This window comes from Pteronotus mesoamericanus, unplaced genomic scaffold, assembly GCF_021234165.1.
Source record: "Pteronotus mesoamericanus isolate MK-2021 breed Mesoamerican mustached bat unplaced genomic scaffold, CSHL_Meso_final contig_214, whole genome shotgun sequence".
NCBI lineage: Eukaryota > Metazoa > Chordata > Mammalia > Chiroptera > Mormoopidae > Pteronotus > Pteronotus mesoamericanus.
Window position 1 is genome coordinate 4,600,949 of NW_026555089.1, and position 21,839 is coordinate 4,622,787.

A 21,839-nucleotide genomic window follows, 5' to 3' on the forward strand; every position below is an offset into this window, starting at 1 on the left:
CCCGGTTTTCTTGTGGGTAGCAGGGGAAGTCACTGAAGGCTGGCCGAGGGCCCAGCAAGCGCCGTTGTTCCCTCTCGGACCCCTCCCCCACCTACGGCGTCACAACGCAGTGACCTGGGTTGCAGCGACCTGAGTCGCCCTCCCTGGTGAATACCGAAGGCTCCGCCCCTTCAGTGTAACAGGTGCGCCCAGGCAAAGAAATGTGGCCCGAATGAAAGAACAGATCAAAGCTCCAAAAACAGAACTAAGCAACGAAGAGAGAGTCAACCTATCAGATGCACGGTTCAAAACACTGGTGATCTGGGTGCTCACTGAATGGGTTGAGTATGGTCGCAAAGGGAGGAAAAAGCCAAGGCTATGCAACGTGAAATGAAGAAAAATATGCAGGGAACCAACAGAAAAGGGAAGGACACTGGGACTCAAATCCACGACTGGGAGCAGAAGGAAGAGAGAAACATTCAGCCAGAACAGAAGGAAGAAACAAGGACTCAAAGAAATGAGGAGAGGCTTAGGAACCTCTGGGACAACTTTGAACGGTCCAACATCCAAATCATAGCGGTGCCAGAAGAAGAGGAAGAGCAAGGAATTGAAACTTTATTTGAAACTTTATTTGAAAAATTAATGAAGGAGAACTTCCCCAATCTGGCCAAGGAAATAGACTTCTAGGAAGTCCAGGGAGCTCAGAGAGTCCCAAAGAAGTTGGACCCAAGGAAGCACACACCAAGGCACATCATAATTACATTCCCCAAGAGTGAAGAGAAGGAGAAAACCTTAAAAGCAGCAAGAGAAAAGGAGACAGTTACCTCCAAAGGAGTTCCCATAAGGCTGTCGGCTGATTTCTCAAAAGAAACCTTGCAGCAAGAAGGGGCTGGCAAGAAGGATTCAAAGTCCTGAAAGCCAAGAACCTACTTCCAAGAACTCTGTCCAGCAAAGCTCTCATTTAGAACGGAAGGGCAGATAAAGTGCTTTCGGGTAAGGTAAAGCGAAAGGAGCTCACCATCACCAAGCCCTTATTGCATGAAATGTTAACGGGACTTCTCCAAGGAAAAGAAGATCAAAAACTATGAACAGTAAAATGACAACAAACTCACAACTATCAAAAACTGAACCTAAAAAAAATAATAAACTAAGCAAACAACCAGAACAGGAACAGAATCATAGAAATGGAGAACAGAGGGGAGGGCAAGAGGGAAGAATGGGAGAAAGGGTACAGGGAATAAGAAGCGTAAATAGTAGGTACAAAACAGACAGGGGGAGGTTAAGAGTAGTATAGGAAATGGGGAAGCCAAAGAACTCATATGTACGACCATGGACATGAACTAAGGTGGGTGGGAATGCTGGTTGGAGGGGGCTGCAGGGCAGAGAGGAATAAAGGAGAGGGGAAAAAATGGGACAACTTTAATAGCATAATCAATAAAACATTTTTTAAAAAGAAAATAATATTTAAAAATTTTTAAATAAAAATAAAAGAGCACTTAAAAAGAAAAACAGAGCACCTTATAGACCTTTATGGACTCAGATTTATATTCAATGTTTATGATTTGATTTTCATTTTCACTTCTTAATTATATTTTCATATTCTCGACTATCCATTACTATTTTTATTTTACCTTCCTGGTTCTCATTGGAAGCAACCTTGGCTGAATTGGGAAGGAGGCACATATGCAAATTAATCCCAGTCATTCAGCAAATATATTAAAATGCCTTGTACTAGTCAGGTCCCTTTGGTTTGCAATTGACAGAACTAAAATAAGCCAAAAATGATAAAATAAATGACTGGCTTACTTAATTAAGTCATAAAAACACCAGGGATGTTGCTGACCTCATTTTTGCCAGGATGGAGGAACTTGAGTCCTTTCGCCTCTGCCTGTGTGTGTGCACACGCGCATGTGCAGGTGTGCGCCTTACTCTCCCTCGTATCCCCATTTCTCTGTTGGCTTCATTCTGTGCAATGGGGATGTAGGCTGCAGGCAGCGCCAGGTTGTTGTCCTTGGACCTTTGCCACAGGGGGTAGAAAAGTCCCAGGGAAGGACGATGGCCTGTCCCGGTTTGAGTCCTATGACCATCTCTGGGTCATTCACAGGGACCTGACTGGGAGGGGACTTCCACAGCAGTTCCGGCAGTACCACCTGGTTGGAGTAGGAGGAGCAGTTCTCTAAAGATGGGGATGTGATCTAAGCGGACCTGAGGCAAGTGGGGCGGGACAGACAAAACCTGCCCGCCACAACCCACCCTGCGCCAGGCCCTGGGAGACACGCTGGAGGTGCAGGCATGGGTAAGACAAGCCCCCTTCCCTCGGGATGGGCACAGTCCAGTGCGGGGCGGGGGGGCGCGGGTCAAGCATGCACCCACAACTGTAATCCAAATGAAAGCACAGGAAGAACCTTGCAGAAGGGGCGAAGGACATGGGGAGTTCCCGAGTGAGAGGGACTTCCTTGTCCATGGGGAAGTGCCGTGGACTGAAACGATCCTTTTGCCACAGAGAATTAAGAAACTGGACAAAGTATAAGAAACAATTACTTTCAGTTGTTAGAAAACTGGTGGCACAGGACTGTGATCTCTGAGGGAAGGAAAGCAAACAAGGCGAGCAGCACCGTCCTCAGTCCACGCGCCCTTGGCCTGGAGGTAAGACAACTGCCTCCCTGCAGCGCAGGGCGGGGCACTGGGTGGGCTCTCAGCTGCGCTGAGTTAAGGAGAGGGAGGCCAGGGTCTGGAGAAGTGGAAGGCAGCTAGAATTTGTGGGGTAGAATATTCAAGAGGAGAACCTGCACAGAGAAAAAGCTCCAAACGCTGCAGAGGGGTTCCCCGTTACAAGGGGAAACCTTAGTATAAAGCTACTAATATCAAGACAGTGTGTGGTACTGGCATTAGGATAGACATATAAATCAATGGAATAGATTGGGAGTTCAGAAGTAAGAGCTCTTACATTTATGGTCCATTGATTTTTTTTCTTTAATTAATTGATGAAGGAAAGGAACAGTAATTCTTTTCCACTTATTTATGCATTTATTGTTTGATTCTTGTATGTCTTATATGTGCCTTGACTGCGAATCAAACCTGCAACCTTGGCAAGTCGAGATGTTCTAACCAACTGAGCTACCCTGCCAGGGTCTATGGTCAATTGACTTTAGACAGGTGCCAAAACCATTCAATGGGAAAAGAAGGGCCTTTTCAGAAGATGACGCTGGAACAACTGAATTTCCACATGTAAAAGAATGAAGTTTGGACCCTTATCTCACAGGATATACAAATATTAACTCAAAATAAATCAGAGATTTAAAGGTAAGAGCTAAAACTCAGAAAAAAAATTAGGAATGACTTTAGATTTGGCAATGATTTAACCAAAGGCACTAATGACAAAAGAAAAAGTAGATAAGATTTCATCAAAATTAGCCTCAGCTGGTGTGTCTTGGTGGCTTGGGCGCCAGCCTGCGAACCAGGGGGTCGGCTGTTCGGTTCCAGGGTGGGGGACATGCCTGGGTTGTGGGCCGGGCTCCCGGTGAGGGGCACATGAGAGGCAACCACATCTTGAGGCTTCCCTCCCTCTTTCTACTTCCCTTCCCATCTCTCTAAAAAAGTGAATGGATAAAATCTTAAAAAAAAAAAAAAAAAAAGGTTTCATCAAAACTAAAAACTTCTATGCTTCAGTCCCGCCCAGGAGAAAGGCTGAGCAATAAATGATGGGACGATTGTCGACAGAACAGCATCATTTGCTGGAGATTTCAGAGCAAGGCACCGCTCAGAGTCACTGTACAGCTTCTCTTATCTGTGGTTCTCAACCTGGGCTGCACGTTAGACCCCACCGGGAGGCCTTAAAAAGTACCAATGCCTGGGACCCCCAGCCGGCTGGGTCAGAATCTCCAGAGATGGGCCCAGGGCATCGGTCACTTTCAAGGCTCCCCAGTGATTCCAGTGCATGGCCAGAGTGAGAACCCCGGCCCTCGCCAAAAGTCAGGTACAGAGGGCCTGGGACAAGGCTCCTTCACAGCCAAATGCCAGTGCCTAGAACTGAGCCTGGCACAAAATGGGTGATCAGCAGATCTCTGTATACAGCAGGTAACCCGCACTATATCCTTATTATCACGCCCATTTAGAAAAAGGAACCTGAGGCACAGAGAAGTCGGGTTATCTGCTCAGAGTACCAGGCTGATAGGGGGCGGTGCTAGAATTAAAATACCCCAGATCCCACGCTTTAACGGGGCGGGGGGGGGGCCTACTCTCTTGAGTGTGGCAGCAAGGTGGATCCCCCAGGGGATCAGACCAGAGGAGTGACAAAGAGGAGCCCTCGGAGGAGGAAGGGAGGGCCCAGGCCCCTACCCTGTCATCGTCACTGGCACCTCCACCCCCAAGCTGATGGGCTTCCTGCAACATCAGAGGTGAGGACTGCAAACCACGAGGCAGAAACAACACTCTGAAGAACTTAGGGGGGAGGGGAAAGTGAAAGGAGCCCCGCCAAGGGGACAGGCGCTGGGAAAGAATCTGTGGCTGGAAAAAAGGCAGCATATCCCCCGCCCCCACACGCAGACACACAGAGGAACAAGGAAGCGGGGCTCAAATGGCCAGAGCACCAGGCTCCTCAAGCTCCTATGTAGTGGGCGCACTCCCGTTCCCCGCCACCACACACCCGTTTTTTCTTTTTTAACATATATATTTTATTGATTATGTTATTAAAGTTGTCCCATTTTTTCCCCTCTCCTTTATTCCCCTCTGCCCTGCAGCCCCCTCCAACCAGCATTCCCACCCACCTTAGTTCATGTCCATGGTCGTACATATGAGTTCTTTGGCTTCCCCATTTCCTATACTACTCTTAACCTCCCCCTGTCTATTTTGTACCTACTATTTACGCTTCTTATTCCCTGTACCCTTTCTCCCATTCTTCCCTCTTGCCCTCCCCTCTGTTCTCCATTTCTATGATTCTGTTCCTGTTCTGGTTGTTTGCTTAGTTTATTATTTTTTTTAGGTTCAGTTTTTGATAGTTGTGAGTTTGTTGTCATTTTACTGTTCATAGTTTTTGATCTTCTTTTCCTTGGAGAAGTCCCGTTAACATTTCATGCAATAAGGGCTTGGTGATGGTGAGCTCCTTTCGCTTTACCTTACCCGAAAGCACTTTATCTGCCCTTCCGTTCTAAATGAGAGCTTTGCTGGACAGAGTTCTTGGAAGTAGGTTCTTGGCTTTCAGGACTTTGAATCCTTCTTGCCAGCCCCTTCTTGCTGCAAGGCTTCTTTTGAGAAATCAGCCGACAGCCTTATGGGAACTCCTTTGGAGGTAACTGTCTCCTTTTCTCTTGCTGCTTTTAAGGTTTTCTCCTTCTCTTCACTCTTGGGGAATGTAATTATGATGTGCCTTGGTGTGTGCTTCCTTGGGTCCAACTTCTTTGGGACTCTCTGAGCTCCCTGGACTTCCTAGAAGTCTATTTCCTTGGCCAGATTGGGGAAGTTCTCCTTCATTAATTTTTCAAATAAAGTTTCAAATAAAGTTTCAATTCCTTGCTCTTCCTCTTCTTCTGGCACCGCTATGATTTGGATGTTGGACCGTTCAAAGTTGTCCCAGAGGTTCCAAAGCCTCTCCTCATTTCTTTGAGTCCTTGTTTCTTCCTTCTGTTCTGGCTGAATGTTTCTCTCTTCCTTCTGCTCCCAGTCGTGGATTTGAGTCCCAGTGTCCTTCCCTTTTCTGTTGGTTCCCTGCATATTTTTCTTCATTTCACGTTGCATAGCCTTGGCTTTTTCCTCCCTTTGCGACCATACTCAACCCATTCAGTGAGCACCCAGATCACCAGTGTTTTGAACCGTGCATCTGATAGGTTGACTCTCTCTTCGTTGCTTAGTTCTGTTTTTGGAGCTTTGATCTGTTCTTTCATTCGGGCCACATTTCTTTGCCTGGGCGCACCTGTTACACTGAAGGGGCGGAGCCTTCGGTATTCACCAGGGAGGGCGACTCAGGTCGCTGCAACCCAGGTCACTGCGTTGTGACGCCGTAGGTGGGGGAGGGGTCCGAGAGGGAACAACGGCGCTTGCTGGGCCCTCGGCCAGCCTTCAGTGACTTCCCCTGCTACCCACAAGAAAACCGGGCCCTTCTATGGCTGATTCCCAGGAGGGTGCGTTTGTGTACGTTCTAGGACCCCATGGGTCTCTCCAATGGACTCTCCTGTGAGGCCGGGGGTTTCTCCTGCTGCCACAACCCCCCCAGGGTTTTACTTTCAGAGGTCTTGAGACTTCCTTTTCTTGCGCTGGAACCCTGGATTGTGCGGTCTGCCTCCCTCCCCAACTGTTGCTCGTGGTGTATCCGCACAGGAATGTGGGACCGCCTAGTCCGCCAGCCACTGACTTGCCGCGTGCCCTCTGCACCCCCACTGCCTGTCTCCGCCCCTTCTGCTGGTCTGCATGAACGTCTCTTCTTTAGCTCCTTGGTTGTCGGACATCCATACAGTTCCATTTTCTGACAGTTCTGGCTATTTTTGTTTTTAAATTTGTTGTTGTCTTTCTTTTGGTTGTGCAAGAAGGCAAAGTGTATCTACCTATGCCTCCATCTTGGCCAGAAGTCCACTCCCCATTTTCTTTTCCTTCATCACCCTTACTGCCCCTGACATTAGGTGTAGGTGTCTTCTTTGGCAGTTGGTCCCTTGCCAACTAGAAGGGAAGCCCTGCAGGAGCTCTCCGTTTCTTTCTCTCTTTGGTGCTCCTCTCCCCAGAGTCCAGAACAGCGCCCGGCACAGAGCAGGTGCTCAGGAAACATTTATTGGGTGAGTGAACCAAGAAAACACAGGGGACCTAGGCACACTGCAGGGCCACTATTTATCTGTCCTGTCTAGACACTGTCTAGTGGACAAACTGATTTAGCCCATTCTAAAACACAATTAGCAATATTTTTGTTTTTTTCTTTAAACATGGGCTATGTAGGCGTGAGTAGTCCATGCTCCTTGGTTTGGGGCACTCCATGCATCGCCAGGGTCCCCAAAGCCTCCCTTAATATGGACTTTCCCCTTCAGCCCATCCCCAATACTCTTCTGGCTCCCCCAGACCCCACTGTTGTGTGTTTAACACATGCCCTTCCAATCTGCTTTCCATATACGTCAGTAAGGTGGGGCACCATTGATTGGGTGCTTACTGGGTGCCAGGCACGGTGCTGAGCACTTTGTGTCATGTCTTACTTAATCATCATCTGTCTCTGAAGGAGGGGCTGTTATTGTCCCCACTCTACATATGAGGAAACCGAAGCATGGAGAGCTTCAGTCACTTGCTCAAGGTCACAGAGTAAGTGGCAGAAATACACCAGATTATTGTGTTCATGTTTTTAGTTTGTATAAACACTGCTGTGCTGTAGGTGTCTATCTTTTTCTGTTTTTCACTCAACATGTGCATATGAGCTTTGTCTACATTTCTGCCTGCCACACGTTCCCCAGTGACAGCCACTTCCAGCCTCCAACTCTTCACCACCTGAAAGCACGCCTAAGACAAGACTTTCTATTTGTGAGGTTTTACCAAGAAGCAGAACTGCCAGGGGCACTTAGCGGCTACACTGCCCTTCCGAACATCTTTGCTAGTTTCCATTCCCACCCCAGACACGGACTGCCATTCCCCAAACTGCCCTCCAGTGATTGGTTTATCTGACTTCCTATTCTCGCCAACCTGATGCGTGTAGCGTTGGATCTTGTATTTTCCTTTGCAGCTCTGATTTCTGCGGTGGGTACAGAAGTCTTATTGGAACATGTGCACGCACACAGGATAGGAAGGATGTGATTTTACAATAAAAATAGCTCACTCTGATGATGGAAGGTCAGCGTCACATAGCCCCTGCCCCGTCCTGGGCCCCCGCCAGCTACAAGGAGAGAGTCCAGAGCCACCTGCCACTCTCACCAAAGCTGTGCCCTAGGGGAGGAGGGACCAGGCCTCTGTGACCCAGGTGCCATTCCACTGCCACTGAGCTCATAGCCTAGAGGAACGCGAACTTGGTACCTGCGAAGGGATGGGAGTGGGGAGCCTTGGAGAGGGGAGTTTGTTAGCTCCACACACACACACACACACACACACTGGAGTCCCCCGCCCCAGACCCGTGTACAAGCCCCTGCCAGCCTCTCTCTTTCAGAGCCTCAGCGTCCCCATTTGTAAAGTGGAGGTGGTGACACATCCGCTAGAAGAGGGCCACGTGTCACGCTCACCCTGCCCAGGAACCGCAAGGAGCAGAGCGCTATGGATAGCGCCAGCTGACGCTGCGGAAGGTGCAGCCTGGACAGGGGAAGAGGTGAGCCCACGCAGGACCCACAGCGGGGCCCTTTGCACACCTCCAGGCCAGTGGATGGCAGGCGAGGTCACACCCCACCTCAGCTCTCTCCCCACCACACCTCCTTCCCCAGCCCCTGTCCCTGCACCTGGGGCAGGTGTAGGGGAGGAGCTCCTCCTACATGGACACCACTACCTTCTTCCCTCCCATGGGACACCCCTTGGCCAAGGCAGGCCCAGGAGAGGGCTGGTGGCTCCCCAGTGGGGCCCCTGGTGGTGCCTGAGGAAGTGGGAGTGGGGGAGCACAGAGGGAAGGAAACCCGGCAGAGTCACATCGGAACGCTCTCTCCTGGCCTCTGCCTTCGCGGCTGCTCTGCCGGCAGCCTTGTGCCCACAGGGAGCGGCGTGGCCGCTCAGCCTCCCTTAACGGGCCTTTCTTCTTAAACCTCGCCTATCAGAGTGTCCCCTGAACACCCTATAGAATGGCTGGGGCCGCGCTCCCCACTCCTGCCTCTTATGCTCTATTTTCCCCAGAGCACGTATCATCCTATTTCATTTCTCTATTGCCTGTCTCTCCCCATCAGGAACAAACCCCAAGGACACTTTGTTCCCATAATCGCCACTACCTAGAAGTGCCTGCTGTACAATGGGTCTCAATAGAAAGATAAATACAAATTTTATGAGGCTATCATAAAAGTGCACACATCTTAAGTGTGCAGCTTAATATTTTTTATATCAAACCACCACTCAGTTCAAATTATAAAACATTTCCAGAAAGCTCCCTCTTGCCAGTCTACTCCCACCCCCTGAAGTAAGTGTTATACTGACTTCCATCACCATGAATTAGTGTCACCTGTCCCTGAGCTTCATGTAGATGGACGCTATCATACTGTGTACCCTTATATTTGGCTTCTTCTGCTCAACGTAACATCTACAGGATTCACCCATGATGTTGCACGTAAGACTGGCCCATTCTTTATTGCTGTCCTGTTACACAGCATTCTACCCTGATCTATCCACGCTCTTGGGGATGGGCATTTGGCTTGTTTCCATTTGGGGACTATGAACGTTCTCATTCGCGTCTGGTGGTGGACATGTGCCTAGCAGTGGGACTGCTGTGTCACGGGGAAGCATATGTCAATAGGCTCAATGAGAAACTGTTTTCTGAGGTGGTGGCACCAACTGACATCTGACATTGCCACCAGCAGTGTGAGTTGGGAGTTGCCACCTCCTCTCCAGCACTTGGTGAGGTTTGACTTCTTAGTTCCTGGCTTCTGGCGGGTGATGGGGCACCTCATTTCCCTGTTGAGTGAGGGTGCTAGGTGCTCAATACACACTTGCTGGCTGAGCCCTTAGACGGGCGTAGGTGGGCTGTGGAGCCCTCAGGGGGCGGGTGACGGGCTTGGCAGGGACGGCGGGCTGATGCCCTTCACATGGAAGGTCAGGGTCCGCCACCCCAACCCTGGCCTCAGGAGCTGCCCCGTTTCACACACGGGTCACGCTTGCACCCTACGGCCAGTGTGGCTGGCTGAGGCATTCAGATTCAAGCTGGCGTGCGGCTCAAAGCTCTTCGATGGATAGGCAATAAATTCACCACGTTCCCAGGTGGAGCTCTGCAGATGGGGTTTCACAGGCCGCCCCTGCCCAGTGCCCACCGAGCAGGCCAGGGGGGCCCACAGAGCAGGGCCACCTTTCCCCACTCCCAGGAGGCACCCAGAGGCCAGGTCGAGCCTGGAGCACTGTCTGCCCAAGCCCCTGTCCTGTGACCAGGAGGCCGCTCTCCTAGCTCTTGGCCAAGGTTGAGTCAGGCGCTTCCCAAGGGCCTGTGAGGCCCTGCAGCAGAAACTAGCCGCTCAGCCACCCGGGTGGGCTACACCACCTTTCCTAACCTCCCCCAGATGGAGCCTCGTGACAGGCCCAATGGGTCACCGTTAGCCCCGGCCCAGAAAAACTTCCGTGGGCTCTGAGCTTTCCCCTTCCGCAGTGACCTTGGAAGTCACGGGTGGAGGATGATGAGGCCATAAGATGGAAGGAGACTGGGCCTTCAAGCCCCTCTTGAAGAAGCAGTGCCCAATGATCAGATCAATCCCTTATGAACCTTCCATGAGCATGAAATAAACTTCCATGGCATTTGAGCCTAGGTATTTTGAGTTTGTTATATCAGCCCTTGGCCCTAAGTAATAGGTATAACTAGGATGTATAATATATGTAACTAACATAGGGAATAACTAGCGCCATTTTACAGATGAGAAGACTGACACAGAGAATCTACAGACCTGGAGGTTACCAGTGCCAACGGCAGGATTTGAACCCCGGGCCTGATTCTAGACGTTCCACTCATAAGCATTCTGCCAAGGCTGAACCAACGGGCGGAGAGCAGAGGGCTCCCGGCCATCCCACCCCCACCCACGTGTCCTCGAGACTTCTGCCTGGAGGAAGGGGCTCCCTGCACCCTGGCCTCTCGCCTCCCACAGTTGCCGTCCCCGTCATCCCGCACCCTCTCAGTTCAGAATGTCTCCTTTTACACAGACAGACAGACAGACTCCAGCAACGGGCTCGCGGGGTCTCTTCCTCTCCCACCCCACCCCCGCCATTCGTCACAGCCTCTTGGCGCGCTCTCCACTCTGTGGGCCCAGGCGCCCACCTCCCCTAGGTTAGAAAATAGTGTTAGAGAAACCACCCCTGCTCCGGGGCCAATGGGGACCGCCCATTCTTGGTCCCTGTCAGAGCTTTCAGTTCCCAGGGACAGAAACCCAGATGACTTTAAGCGGGGGAAATGTTTATTGGCTCACGTGACCAAGAAGCCTAAGGCACACAGGCTTCAAGCAGGTGGTCAGATGTCACTGGACATCATGACTCCGAGCCTCCTGGTGCTACTGTGCTGGCTTTGTCCTCAGTCAGGATCGCCCCTCAGGGTCAGAAGCAGCTTCCGGCAGCGCCCAGCCTCCGTTGCGCCAGCTTTGCTACCCCAGGGTGGTCACCGCCCTCATGTGGACTCTTGAGAGGGTTTCCTGCTGTCCCCCACACCACAGAGAAGCCAGCAATCACGTCAAAACCCTTTCCCAATGGTGCCACCTCACATCCCAGGGGTCACGACCTGCCTGCACCACTCACTGTGACCAGAGCCTGGGTGGCACTGTGACTGGCCAGGCTGGTGCCATGTTCCCGTCCCTGAACCCCAGGGAGCGGGGTCTGCGACACACACCGCAGGCTGAGTAGAGGAGAGATGGTTCCCTGAAAGAAAGTGGGGGGACGCTGTAGCCGGAGGGCAAGCAGATGAGAGGCAGCCAGGAGCCCCGGGCCAGCAGCCAGCCTCCTGTTTCACAGAAGCCAGACACCTCAGCTAAAAATCTCAGTGCCGCAATCCTGCCTCCTAAACCTGCTCACTACACCCTCCCTCCTCAGGACGGGGCAGCCTCGGACACCCCCACCGCACTCCACCACTTCCTCCCACCCTGTCCGTTCCGCCCCCTGCCACTCCGGGCTTGCATTTCTGCTGTCTGGAAAAAGAGAAACAAAACCTCCCTCCCTGCCTCCCCGCTCTGGGTCACTGCTCTCATCTCTGCCACAGCTCTGAGAAGTGTTGCTGCTGCTGTTCACCTCAGCTTCTCACCTCCAACTCTCCTTACCACCTCACCAACCACCAGGCCGCCGAGACAGCTCTGCCGATGCTTCCCGAAAGCTTGCAAGCTGCCCTGGCGCTCAGCTGGCCTCTCCCGCCTCCCAGCAGCCCCGGGCGGGCGCCACCAGCGGTCGCTCTCCAGCCCCCTTTGGTAGACTGCCCCTCTCTCCGCAGAGCAAGGTCCGCTCCTCTCCGGGCCCACGTCCAAGGGCCCGCTCCACACCCCTCATCAGCAGCCCCGCGGGCACCCAGATTCCTCAGAGCTAAACGTAGGATCCTCAGGCCTGACCCTGCTCTTCCTTCTCTGTTCCCAGCCAGAAAAGGCCCCTGAAAGAAGCCTGAGAGTCCTTGAGGGTCCCCTTTCTCTCAGCCAACAGCCAGTCAGCCACCTGTGTGCTTGAGCCATTGCCAACCGGATGTCAAGTCTGTCCGCTGCTCCCCAGGCCTCCTGCCCGGCCTCGCCGAGCCACAGCCCCCTGAAAGGACATCTGCCTCGTGGCCGCAGCAGCTCTGGGGCCTGCTGAGAAACAGGCACAGCCTGAGCGACTGTGTCATGCCCTGCGTGGCACAAGCCAGCCCTCAAGGCCCTCCACAATCTCACATGCCGCCGCTCCCACTGCCCCTCCTGGCACCAGCCGGGGCCCTACAGTCCCTATTACTGTCCTGCTGATCCTATGCACTAGCCCACGGGAGCAGAAAGGTCTCTATCAGAGAGGCAAGGAGAGGCTGCTCAGCGAAGGGTAGGAACATGCCCAGGGTCACACACTGTACAGGTTGTCCCCCGCGTGACAGGCAGCTGCTGGCTCGGGCCCTGTTCTGCTCCGCCCACCTGCCCTCAGTCAGCACCCCTGGTCCTGCCCCGGCAGATCCCTGGACTCCAGCCCCTCCCTTCACTCAGCTGCTGGGCCCACCGCTGCTCAGCGCGGGGAAGTCAGGTGGATGGATAGGAAGGTGGCCACAAAGCCCTGGACATAGGCTGGGACAGACACTCATGTTCTCTTTTATTTATTTTTTTAATAAATTTAAGAACAGCTCTCCTCCCCCCAGAACAACTAAAATCAACTAAAAGGGGGTGTGGCCTGGGGGGTGGAGGGCGCTAGGAGTCATAATCCTCTTCGTCCTCTGCATCAGGTGCTGAAGGGCCCGGGGGTGCTGGGGGCAGAGGCAGAGTCGAGGTGAAGGGCATGAAGGGTGTTGGGGGGCTGCAGGGCAGAAAGCAGGAGAAGCAGGTCAGGTCACTCTCCAGTACCCCCTGAGCCCCGCTCCACCCTCCACACAGGCAGCATGGAGCCCACCACCCTCTGTACCAAAGGCAGGGGCCAGGCCCAGGTCCCACAGCCCCGCCCAAGCCCCATCCACTGCCCTCTCCAGGGGACGGGAGGGATCATCTGAGAACACAGCCTCTTGTCCTTAGCCCTCCTCAGTTTCTCCTTCCCCGTTCCCCAAATCTGCCACAACCGGCAAAAGCAAGTGGCCAGGGAGGGCGGAAGAAGAGGTCTGCTGGCCCCTCCTGAAGCCACTGAGCTGCTTACCTTTGAAAGTGGGCAGGGGGGTGGCTGGACTGGGGTGGGGCCTGCGGTGTCTCCTCTTCCCCATCAGTGTCAGTGTCCTCAGACTCATCCTGGGAGCAAGACAGAGGTCAGAGAAGACAAGAAAGGCATGGGCCCATCACTGGAAAGCCTAGCTCCCGGGACAGGGACAGGAGGTTGACCTCCACAGCCCCCAGTTACAAACAAAGAAACTGAGCTCACGGATGAGGATAGGATCAGGCCTCCAGCCAGCTTGGAGGGCCAGAACAGAGGGCTGCGGGCCTCACTCACCTCTTGCTCCGAATCTGTCCCCGACAGCTTCTTGTCTTTGCCTTTGCTTCCCATCCCACCATTCTTCCGGCTGCTGCTGCCTGGCTTCCGGCCCCTTTGGGAAGGTACAGTCCATCTCCCTGCTCCTTCACCACCCCCAGCCACCTCCAACCCTTTTGGCCTTGGCCTTCTACACCTGGACACTTGGCCCTGGCTCCCCACCTGCGGGCACCCTTGTCCCCGTCCATGTGGTTGTCTTCCCCATCCCCCTGCATGTCAGGCACGGATGCTACCAGGTCCTTTAAGAAGTCAAACTGCTGCTCCAGCTCAATGCACTGCTTCCTGAAAGAGGTGGGGAGGGGATGGCATTTGGCAGGGCCCAGACGTCTGGGCTCCCAGCAATGGGCAGCGAGGAGCTCTGGATGTCAGAGGAATGGAACTCGGAAAACCTACACCCCATCTCCACCATCAGACCTCGCCTCTTTGCTCTAACGCCCAACCCCTTCTCGCCAAGTTCAAACCCTCCAACCTCTAAGGTCTTGCTGATCTCTGGGCAGTCTCCCACCTGCAGCCTCCTGGCCCTGGGGCCTGACTAGGGCACAGCCTCTCTTAAGTGTGTGAAGTTCTGGGGCAGAGCCCCACAGGGCCCTTTCATCTCCACGGCCACTTACAAGTGGGATGTGGTCATGGTCTTGGCGTTTCGGGACTGGGTCACCTGGCAGGCCTTCTTCAAAAGCGACTCCAGGAAGAGCTCCAGCGCCCGGGCTCGGGGCGTCAAGGAGAACGCAGGAGTGGGGCCCCAGCCCGCACCGGGCAACCCCGGGCTGCTTCCCTCCCCCACCTCCCTCCACTCGGCCAGCCCCTGACAGGATACAGATGATGACAGGCACAGCCGCCGCCACCTTTCCAATCTCTTCGTCCGTCTGCATTATCTTCTTGATCCGCGCCTGGGAAGGAAGCAGAGAGCTCGGACCCCGTCGTCTCTATCCCAGAAAAGAGTGCTGGGGAAGCGAGGGGGTATCTGGGGAGAAAGGGGGCGGGGGGCACCGATACGGGGAGGGCAGGGAAGGGGGCGGGGCGTCTGGGCCCCCGAACACTGCGATGCGCCCGCCCTCCAGCAGGGCCTGGGCTCGAGCCTCCCGGGAGCCGGACCCTCTCCTCACGACTCCGACCACGTGCTCACCGGCGGGAACCGCGCGTTATACTTCTTCTTCTTGCTCGGCATCTCCGGGACTCTCGCCGCGCCGGGCCCTGCGCCGCCGCCCGCAGCCTCCGGGCCCCGGGGCCTGCTCGCCGCCTACCCGCCGAGGTTCCCCCGGGTCCTGGTGCCGCCCGCTCCGCCCCCGCCGCTCCCCACGGGGTCCTAGCGCCGCCGATAGGGACACCGCTCACAGGGCCTGAGTGCCCTCCCTCGGAGCCTCCCAGGCGGTGCGCGTCGGCCCGTGACAGCACCGACACTCCTGCTCGTTCCCCGGGCCTGAAGAGCGAACGTTAGCCCCGCCTCCCGGAGGCCCGCCCCTCCCGGGTTCCCTCTGGCCACGCCCCTGAGGTCAGCCCCACCCCCGGCCCCGCCTCTTCCCTGGCAGGTCCCGCCCCGCGGCGACCGGGGCCCGGTGGCCCCGCCCCGTGCTGCGCTTGTCTATAAAGTTGTTGTTGAGGCGGCGGGGCGCTAAGATGGCGGCGGCGGCGGCAGCCGTAGCGGGGGTGGGGCGCGGCGGAGGCGGTGGCACGGAGCCCCGGCAGGAGCGGAGCCGGGCTCGGAGCTGGACCGGTGCTGAGCGCAGCGAAGGCCGAAGGTGACGGCTGGGTGGCGGGAGGGGGCAGGACCGGACGGGGGCCAGTCTCTGGCTGTGGGCGCTAATAGCGGGGGCGCGGCCCTCCCGTAGGCTCTCACAAGCCTGAGTTCGAGCCTGAGCATCGCGCTACTGGCCTCGGACCCGTCATTGCCTTCTCTGGGTCTCAGTGTTCTCATTTTTAAGTGGTCCGGATGACGCCCGCCCGGGAGGCCTGGTCCTTTAGGGCCTCCCTCTGTGCTGCGCGAACGAGGGCTCCTTCGCCTCCCTGCATTTAAATGCCAGCGTTCGGGATACCTGCCAGACACTGGCGGGGCCAGGAGGGGTAGCTGGGCCAATTGCTCCCACACCTGAATTAACATTTCGGCTCCATCGCTCCCTATAGGTGTGACCTTGGGTAAGACTCTTTTCTGCGAGCTTCATTTTCTGTAAGTCAGGGAGAGTAGAAATAACATTGTCAACAGCACCATGAGTCAGGAACAGTTGTTATCTGTTGTAAATACGAGGCAACTCAGGCACAGGGACGTGTAGCCTTGCCAAAAACCACACAGTTTAGTTTGGTTCCTGGCACCCACTAGGGCCCAGCAAGCGGTAGATTTGCTATGAACCCTAATAGCAGGTTCCCTCATAGCAGGATAGAGCCAGGTGAGGAGCTGGAAGAGGAGGACTCTCCAGGCGGCCGCGAGGATGGCTTCACTGCTGAGCACCTGGCCGCCGAGGCCATGGCAGCTGACATGGACCCCTGGTTGGTGTTTGATGCCCGCACCACACCTGCCTCCGAGCTGGATGCCTGGTTGGCCAAGTACCCACCATCCCAAGTTACCCGCTACGGAGACCCCAGCTCACCCAACTCTGAGCCCGTGGGCTGGATTGCAGCATATGGGCAGGGCTACAGCCCCAACTCCGGCGACGTGCAAGGCCTGCAGGCAGCCTGGGAGGCTCTGCAGACCAGTGGGCGGCCCATCACGCCAGCTACTCTGCGCCAGCTGGCCATCACCCACCACGTGCTCTCAGGCAAGTGGCTGATGCACCTGGCACCTGGATTCAAGCTGGACCACGCCTGGGCTGGCATTGCTCGGGCTGTGGTCGAGGGCCGGCTTCAGGTGGCCAAGGTGAGCCCACGGGCCAAGGAGGGGGGGCGCCAGGTCATCTGTGTTTACACGGACGACTTCACGGACCGCTTGGGCGTGCTGGAGGCAGATGCGGCCATCCGCGCAGCAGGCATCAAGTGCCTGCTCACCTACAAGCCTGACGTCTACACCTACCTAGGCATCTACCGGGCCAACCGTTGGCACCTTTGCCCCACTCTCTATGAGAGCCGTTTCCAGCTCGGGGGCAGTGCCCGTGGCTCCCGTGTGCTGGACCGCGCCAACAATGTGGAACTGACCTAGTAGGGCGACATGTGGAAGACCGCCCTCTGCGTCCCCTGCTAGGGATGGATCCTCCTGTCTGCCTCTTCCCTGTCCCAACGAGGCCAAGTCCCCCGGCTTTGAGGACTAGGTCACTCTGGAACGCCCCTGCATCTTCACTCCCCTTGAACTTCTGCCCTCTGTTCAGGGCTGACTCAAGTCCCCATCCTCTGGAGGCTCTGGCTCTCTGAGGGCTGGACCCTCAGCCTCTCTCTGCTGCTGCTCCCCTCTGCCATCCAGGACCTCAGTCTGGGTGCAGACACCCAGGAGGAGAACCTTCCTCGGCCACCTCATCCTTGGGTGTACCTTCCCCTCCTGCATCCCCCACCTTCTCTTTGTCCCTCACAAGAGGGGAAACTTAGTGCTTCCAGTCCCTGTCCTTGGAGCCTTCACGGTCCAGGGTGCAGAGGCCCTGCAGGCCTGAGCATGCCATTGTTTTAGATGGGGCAATGACTGTACCCACTCAGCCCCTGGCAAAGACGGGGCGCCAGGGCCATGGACATGGGGTCTGCCTGTCCCTGTCACCTCACAGCCTGCACCGCCTTCCTGCCTTCCTTCACTACCTTGTCATGTGCCTGCTCTTGGCATTTCAATAAAACCCAGCTTGGGTCCGTGTCTGGAGTGTTTTTTAAAGTACCGTGTTGGTGGTTACCGGCTTTGGTTGCTGCGGAGAGGCAGGGCTAGGAAAGACAGCCCCTTTGCCCTGACTAGGCCCTCCTAGCCTCCCCCGGTAAGAAAATACAGCTCGCTGCCAAGGCCGGGAACCTCTGAGAGTCACTGCAAAGCCGGCCCTGCTTTCCCTCCAGCCCGAGGACCCGAATCAGTTTCTCAGTGATTTCCCATAAATCCAGGGGCCTGGCCCAACAAAGTCCAAGGGGCCGCTATCAGTCCATGGGGTGTATTTGTCATACCTGTTAGAGAAAGGTGCCCTCTTGGTCCTGGCAGTTCTAGTCAGAGCACAAGGTCTGGTGAAGAGAGGATGGATGGGCGGGACGTGCCTGCGCTGTGGGCAGCCTACACGACCAGGAGCGGCCTGGGCAGCCCTCCCGTTTATCCTCGCCTCTCCACCGCCCCGACTGTCACAGGGGCCGCTGGGCAATTTGCAAAGCGCTTGAATGTGTATTATTTAATTCTCACAGCCTGTTTAAAGGCGGTGTCGGCATCTTTCCGTGGTCAGGGAAATTGAAGCCGAGAGGGGAAGGGAGTTCCCTCAGGGCCGTGCGGAGGGCCAGGCGGCGCTAGGACTTGCACCCGGCTCCCTGCCTCCTCCCCATGCAGAACGTGGTCCCTGGCCTCGCCCACAGGGAGCTCTTCGCAGCCCACCAGACACATTCACTCACATGATCCGCTGGGCCATCCCACTCGGCTGAGGCTGTTGTAGCCTTAGAACCCGGCTCTGCACCCTCCCAACCCCTGGCCTTGGCCTTGGTTGGAGGCCGGTTTGTCTGGCAGGAAGCCCCTTGGGACGCTGCTCTCGTGCGGGAGCTGACTCAGCCTCCAGCAGCCTCACCAAATCGGAATTTGGAGCAGGGGAGCGGAGATGCCACCACGCTGACTGGGTGGAAGTGGATGAGTCATGAGATTCTGGCGTGGCCCCCTCCCCAGCTTCCTCCCCACCCTCAGCTTCCCCAGGTCTGAGTCCCCCCTTAGCCCAGCCCCGGGAAGTCCCCAGAGCTGGGTGGTCTCCAGGCCGGAGCATGGTGCCCTGCCTCTCTCAGACCTCAGTGCTTTGCACTTGGCCAAAGTGGGCCAAGGCTCGTGAGGACGCTGGCCAGGCCCTCGGGGGTCCTACGAAGATGCCTGAGTGGTGCCAACACCACCTGGTTCTCTCTCCATAACTGAGCAGTTCACACACTCGTCCCTTCTCCACCCTCACAGCCCTGCTTCAGCCCGTCCCTCACCCCAGACCACTGCAGCTTGTCTGCTCTGCCCCGTTCCCCTCCCACTTCCTCTGTCCCTCCACAGCCAGCTCTCCCGCAGGGCTACCCGCTCCTACTCAAAGCCCTTCTGGGGCTCCCCAGCCTGTAACATAGAGTCCACTCGCCTGAGCAAGCCCCCCCCCCACCAACTGCCCCAGCGCCCAGTGCCCCCTTCCACCCATGCTCACCCCACCGGAGCCAACTGGCAGCTCCTTCATCCCCTGGCACGCAGCCCTGAGCCTCCGGCTGTTCTTTCCGCTGGAGCACCTGTCATGCAGCAAGGAGGGGGAGGTCGCTTATGTTACCACTTGGTTGATGTCAGTCTCCCACTGGCCCCTAAGCCACATGTCCAGAATGTGGCCTCCGTGAGGCAGGACCAGTGTCTGAATCTCAGCCTTATTCCCAGAGCCTAGCACAGTGCTCGGCTAGAGCCACCTCCCCGTAAATTATTAAATGAGTGAATGAGGGAGCAGCTCAAACCCGGCGCCTGGCAGTCCCTCCCATCCCATCTCTCCACTCTCCGCTGCCCCCTTCCTGTTCCAGAATCATGAGCTGCTTGTGGTTTTCTTGAGCACACACACTCCGCTCTTTCTCCCTTTGGTGCCTTTTCTAGCCCTCTCCCTTCTGCTTCATGTACCTGACCTCCTGCTTTCCTGGCTGACCCCACTCCTCAGACCCACCACCCACCAGCTCGTTTCCTCAACGGTTTCTCCTCCCCCACCCACCTGCGCCCCAGGCTCTCGTGACAAGCCCTCCCCCCGCCCCGTGTCGCTCATCTGTGTGTCTGGGGCCCCTCAAGGACAGCAGCTGCACTTCATCCCTCAGGGTGGCCTCAGTGTCCAGCATAGGACCTCAGCCTAGCACAAGTACCACATCAACATGATTGAATACATACGTGATCGAATGAAAGCCTCTCCTGCCCCTGGGCCTGCTTCTTCATTCTACTCATAGCCTGAACCAGACACTGTGCTGAGTGTTTATGTGCATTATCTCATCTAAGCCTCACCCGGCCCTATTGTTATTGCCATTTTGCAGAAGAGAAAACTGACGCCTGGAGAGGTTCATTAATTGGTTCAAAGTTACAAAGCCACACGAAGCAGAGCGTCGGTACATTGTTGAAACCCCACTATAAGGAAGTGTTTGGGGGGCTGCAAAGGTAAGCGAGACCCAGCAAGCACTTAGGACCTGATCTATAAAGCACACAGGCTGGGTCCTCAGAACTACCTGGGAGAGGGGTGGGGCCAAGACTTAAAATTCCCATTTTACTGGTGGCAGAACTGAGGCCCAGACAGCACAGTGACTAAACCTGCCAGGCGGGGCAGGGAGGGTCTCCCGGGCCCACCATGGGGATTGCTCTCCCGCCAGGCTGAGGACTCCCGAAGCCCCCTCCCCTCAAGCTGATAGCATGCGGCCCCCGTCTAGCTGGCCGCCTCCCATGGGAGTAAGGAAGTGGCCCAGTCCAGGGTGGGCTAGGCTGGGTAAATTTGGACAAGCTTCTGTGCTCTACTCCCTTTGATGAAACCACAGGAAGGATGACAGAGGTCAGAGATGGGAGACACCCTGACACTTCACCTTCTCTCTCTCACGTGCACTGTGAACCCCCAAACCCCAGGGAGAAGGCTCAAGAGGAGCTGGCCAGGGAATGGGGAGAACTCTTTGTCTAACTCCCGATCACAGCTGGGACGCTGAATCAGGGAGAACAAGAAACAGCTGAATGGGAAGAAAGCTTCAGCCAGAGCTTTGGCAAGGTTTTGGGGATTTTCCCAGCAGGGCAATTGCGCCCCACTCCTGCCTGCTGGGAGGGGCCCTGGCAGGGACGAGGCTTGGGTCACACAGCTGATTCATCGAAGGAGGGAAACTCCCCACTTCTCTGACATGCATCCCCCAGACACTAACAGACAGTGAGGGGTAACCTCAGGGCACCTGCCTCGGAAACCCATCAAACCCATCAAACCCATCTTTCCTTGACACCGACCTCCCAGCAGGGCATGAAAATGCCCCAGGCTCGACACGGGGACAGAGTTGGAAAGGGCAGCAGGGCATGGGCAGCAGTCTCCCTGGGGACCGGGACCCAAGCAACATCTGGACAAGGGGCGCCTCTGGCATCCTCCCCACACGCATTTTTTAATTTTATTTATTTATTTTTAGAGAGAGGGGAAAGGAGGGAGAAAGAGGGAGAGAAACGTGGATGTGCAAGAGATACTGTACATCTATCAGTTGCCTCTCATACGCCCCCCACTGGGGACCTAGCCCACAACCAGGCCTGTGCCCTAACTGGGAATTGAACCAGGGACCTTTCGCTTCTCAGGTCAGTGCTCAGTCCACTGAGCCATAACAGCCAGGGCCCCTGCACTTTTTTTTTTTTTTTTAGATGAAAAATCTGAGGCTTAGTAAGAGCAAACATGTACACAGACCTCCTCTGCACCAGGCGCTACTCTAAGCAGTTTGCTTTCATTTTGGCCCTCACTGCCCTCCTATTACTGAGAAAAAAAACTGCAACAGAGTAATGTGGCCATGGTCAAGGCTAGAAATGCTCCAGTGGCCTCCAAGACTCAAGAATGCTGTGACAGAGAGCTGCATCCCTGGTCGCTGAGCAGCTCTGGCTCCTGGGAACCCCGGAAGACAGACATGCCACCCTCTGGGCCCTGGTTCCTCCCAGGCTAGAGGGAGAAAGCCGGCTCCTGGGGCCGGGGCGAGGCCGGGGGGGGGGGGGGGGGGGGTTGGGGAGTGGGGGGTAGGGAGTGGAGCGGGGGATGTGCGAATCAGCTGAACCTGCTGAGGCCAGGAGAGGGCAATGAAGCATTCCCGCCAAAATTTTCCTCTCTGGGACTCTGACTTCTTTCCAAACCCCAATCCTTTCCTCCCGGTCGGAGCCTCCCTTTCCTGTCTGCCTCTCCCCTCCCGACACCACACACTCAGGCACGCACGCCCAGGCCCCAGGTGGACTCGTGAGTCTTGCAGGGACTTGCTGGGTGGTAGAGGGGAACTGAGGATCCACGAGGGATGGCCGAGGGCCCCACTCAGGCAAACTCTACCCCATCTGGCTCCCACTCACAGACTGCATGACTCACCCCCTCGCC

At 55.7% G+C, this 21,839-nt stretch overlaps 2 protein-coding genes across 4 annotated transcripts; one reads left to right on the forward strand and one right to left on the reverse strand.

Annotated features, from left to right (window-relative positions):
• Positions 1 to 12,839: 12,839 nt before the first annotated feature.
• Positions 12,840 to 15,131, reverse strand: DRAP1 (DR1 associated protein 1). Of its 2 annotated transcripts, XM_054570588.1 has the most exons (7): positions 14,822 to 15,131; positions 14,513 to 14,585; positions 14,310 to 14,403; positions 13,861 to 13,980; positions 13,660 to 13,753; positions 13,372 to 13,460; positions 12,840 to 13,041 (listed from the first exon to the last, which is right to left on the reverse strand). In XM_054570588.1, the coding sequence occupies exons 1-7, from the start codon at positions 14,861 to 14,863 to the stop codon at positions 12,936 to 12,938; spliced, it is 618 nt and encodes a 205-aa protein (XP_054426563.1). In that variant the 5' UTR covers positions 14,864 to 15,131; the 3' UTR covers positions 12,840 to 12,935. The 2 variants fall into 2 exon arrangements, with proteins under 2 accessions (XP_054426563.1, XP_054426564.1); XM_054570589.1 differs by lacking the exon at positions 13,861 to 13,980.
• Positions 15,132 to 15,306: 175 nt separating this feature from the next.
• On the forward strand, positions 15,307 to 17,444 carry CUNH11orf68 (chromosome unknown C11orf68 homolog). 2 transcript variants are annotated; one of them, XM_054570591.1, is made up of 2 exons: positions 15,307 to 15,434; positions 16,066 to 17,444. In XM_054570591.1, exons 1-2 carry the CDS (start codon positions 15,313 to 15,315, stop codon positions 16,820 to 16,822), a joined length of 879 nt encoding a protein of 292 aa, XP_054426566.1. In that variant the 5' UTR covers positions 15,307 to 15,312; the 3' UTR covers positions 16,823 to 17,444. The 2 variants fall into 2 exon arrangements, with proteins under 2 accessions (XP_054426566.1, XP_054426565.1); XM_054570590.1 differs by having other exon boundaries at positions 15,313 to 15,434; positions 16,063 to 17,444.
• The last annotated feature ends 4,395 nt before the right edge of the window (positions 17,445 to 21,839 follow it).

Coding starts and splice junctions, on each gene's coding strand:
- DRAP1 (XM_054570588.1), bottom strand. CDS start 14,863: ATGCCGAGCAAGAAGAAGAAGTATAACGCGCGGTTCCCGCCG. Junction 13,981..14,309: donor ACCATGACCACATCCCACTT/GTAAGTGGCCGT, acceptor CACCTCTTTCAG/GAAGCAGTGCATTGAGCTGG. Junction 13,042..13,371: donor CCCCCTGCCCACTTTCAAAG/GTAAGCAGCTCA, acceptor TCTGCCCTGCAG/CCCCCCAACACCCTTCATGC.
- CUNH11orf68 (XM_054570590.1), top strand. CDS start 15,313: ATGGCGGCGGCGGCGGCAGCCGTAGCGGGGGTGGGGCGCGGCGGAGGC. Junction 15,435..16,062: donor GAGCGCAGCGAAGGCCGAAG/GTGACGGCTGGG, acceptor GTTCCCTCATAG/CAGGATAGAGCCAGGTGAGG.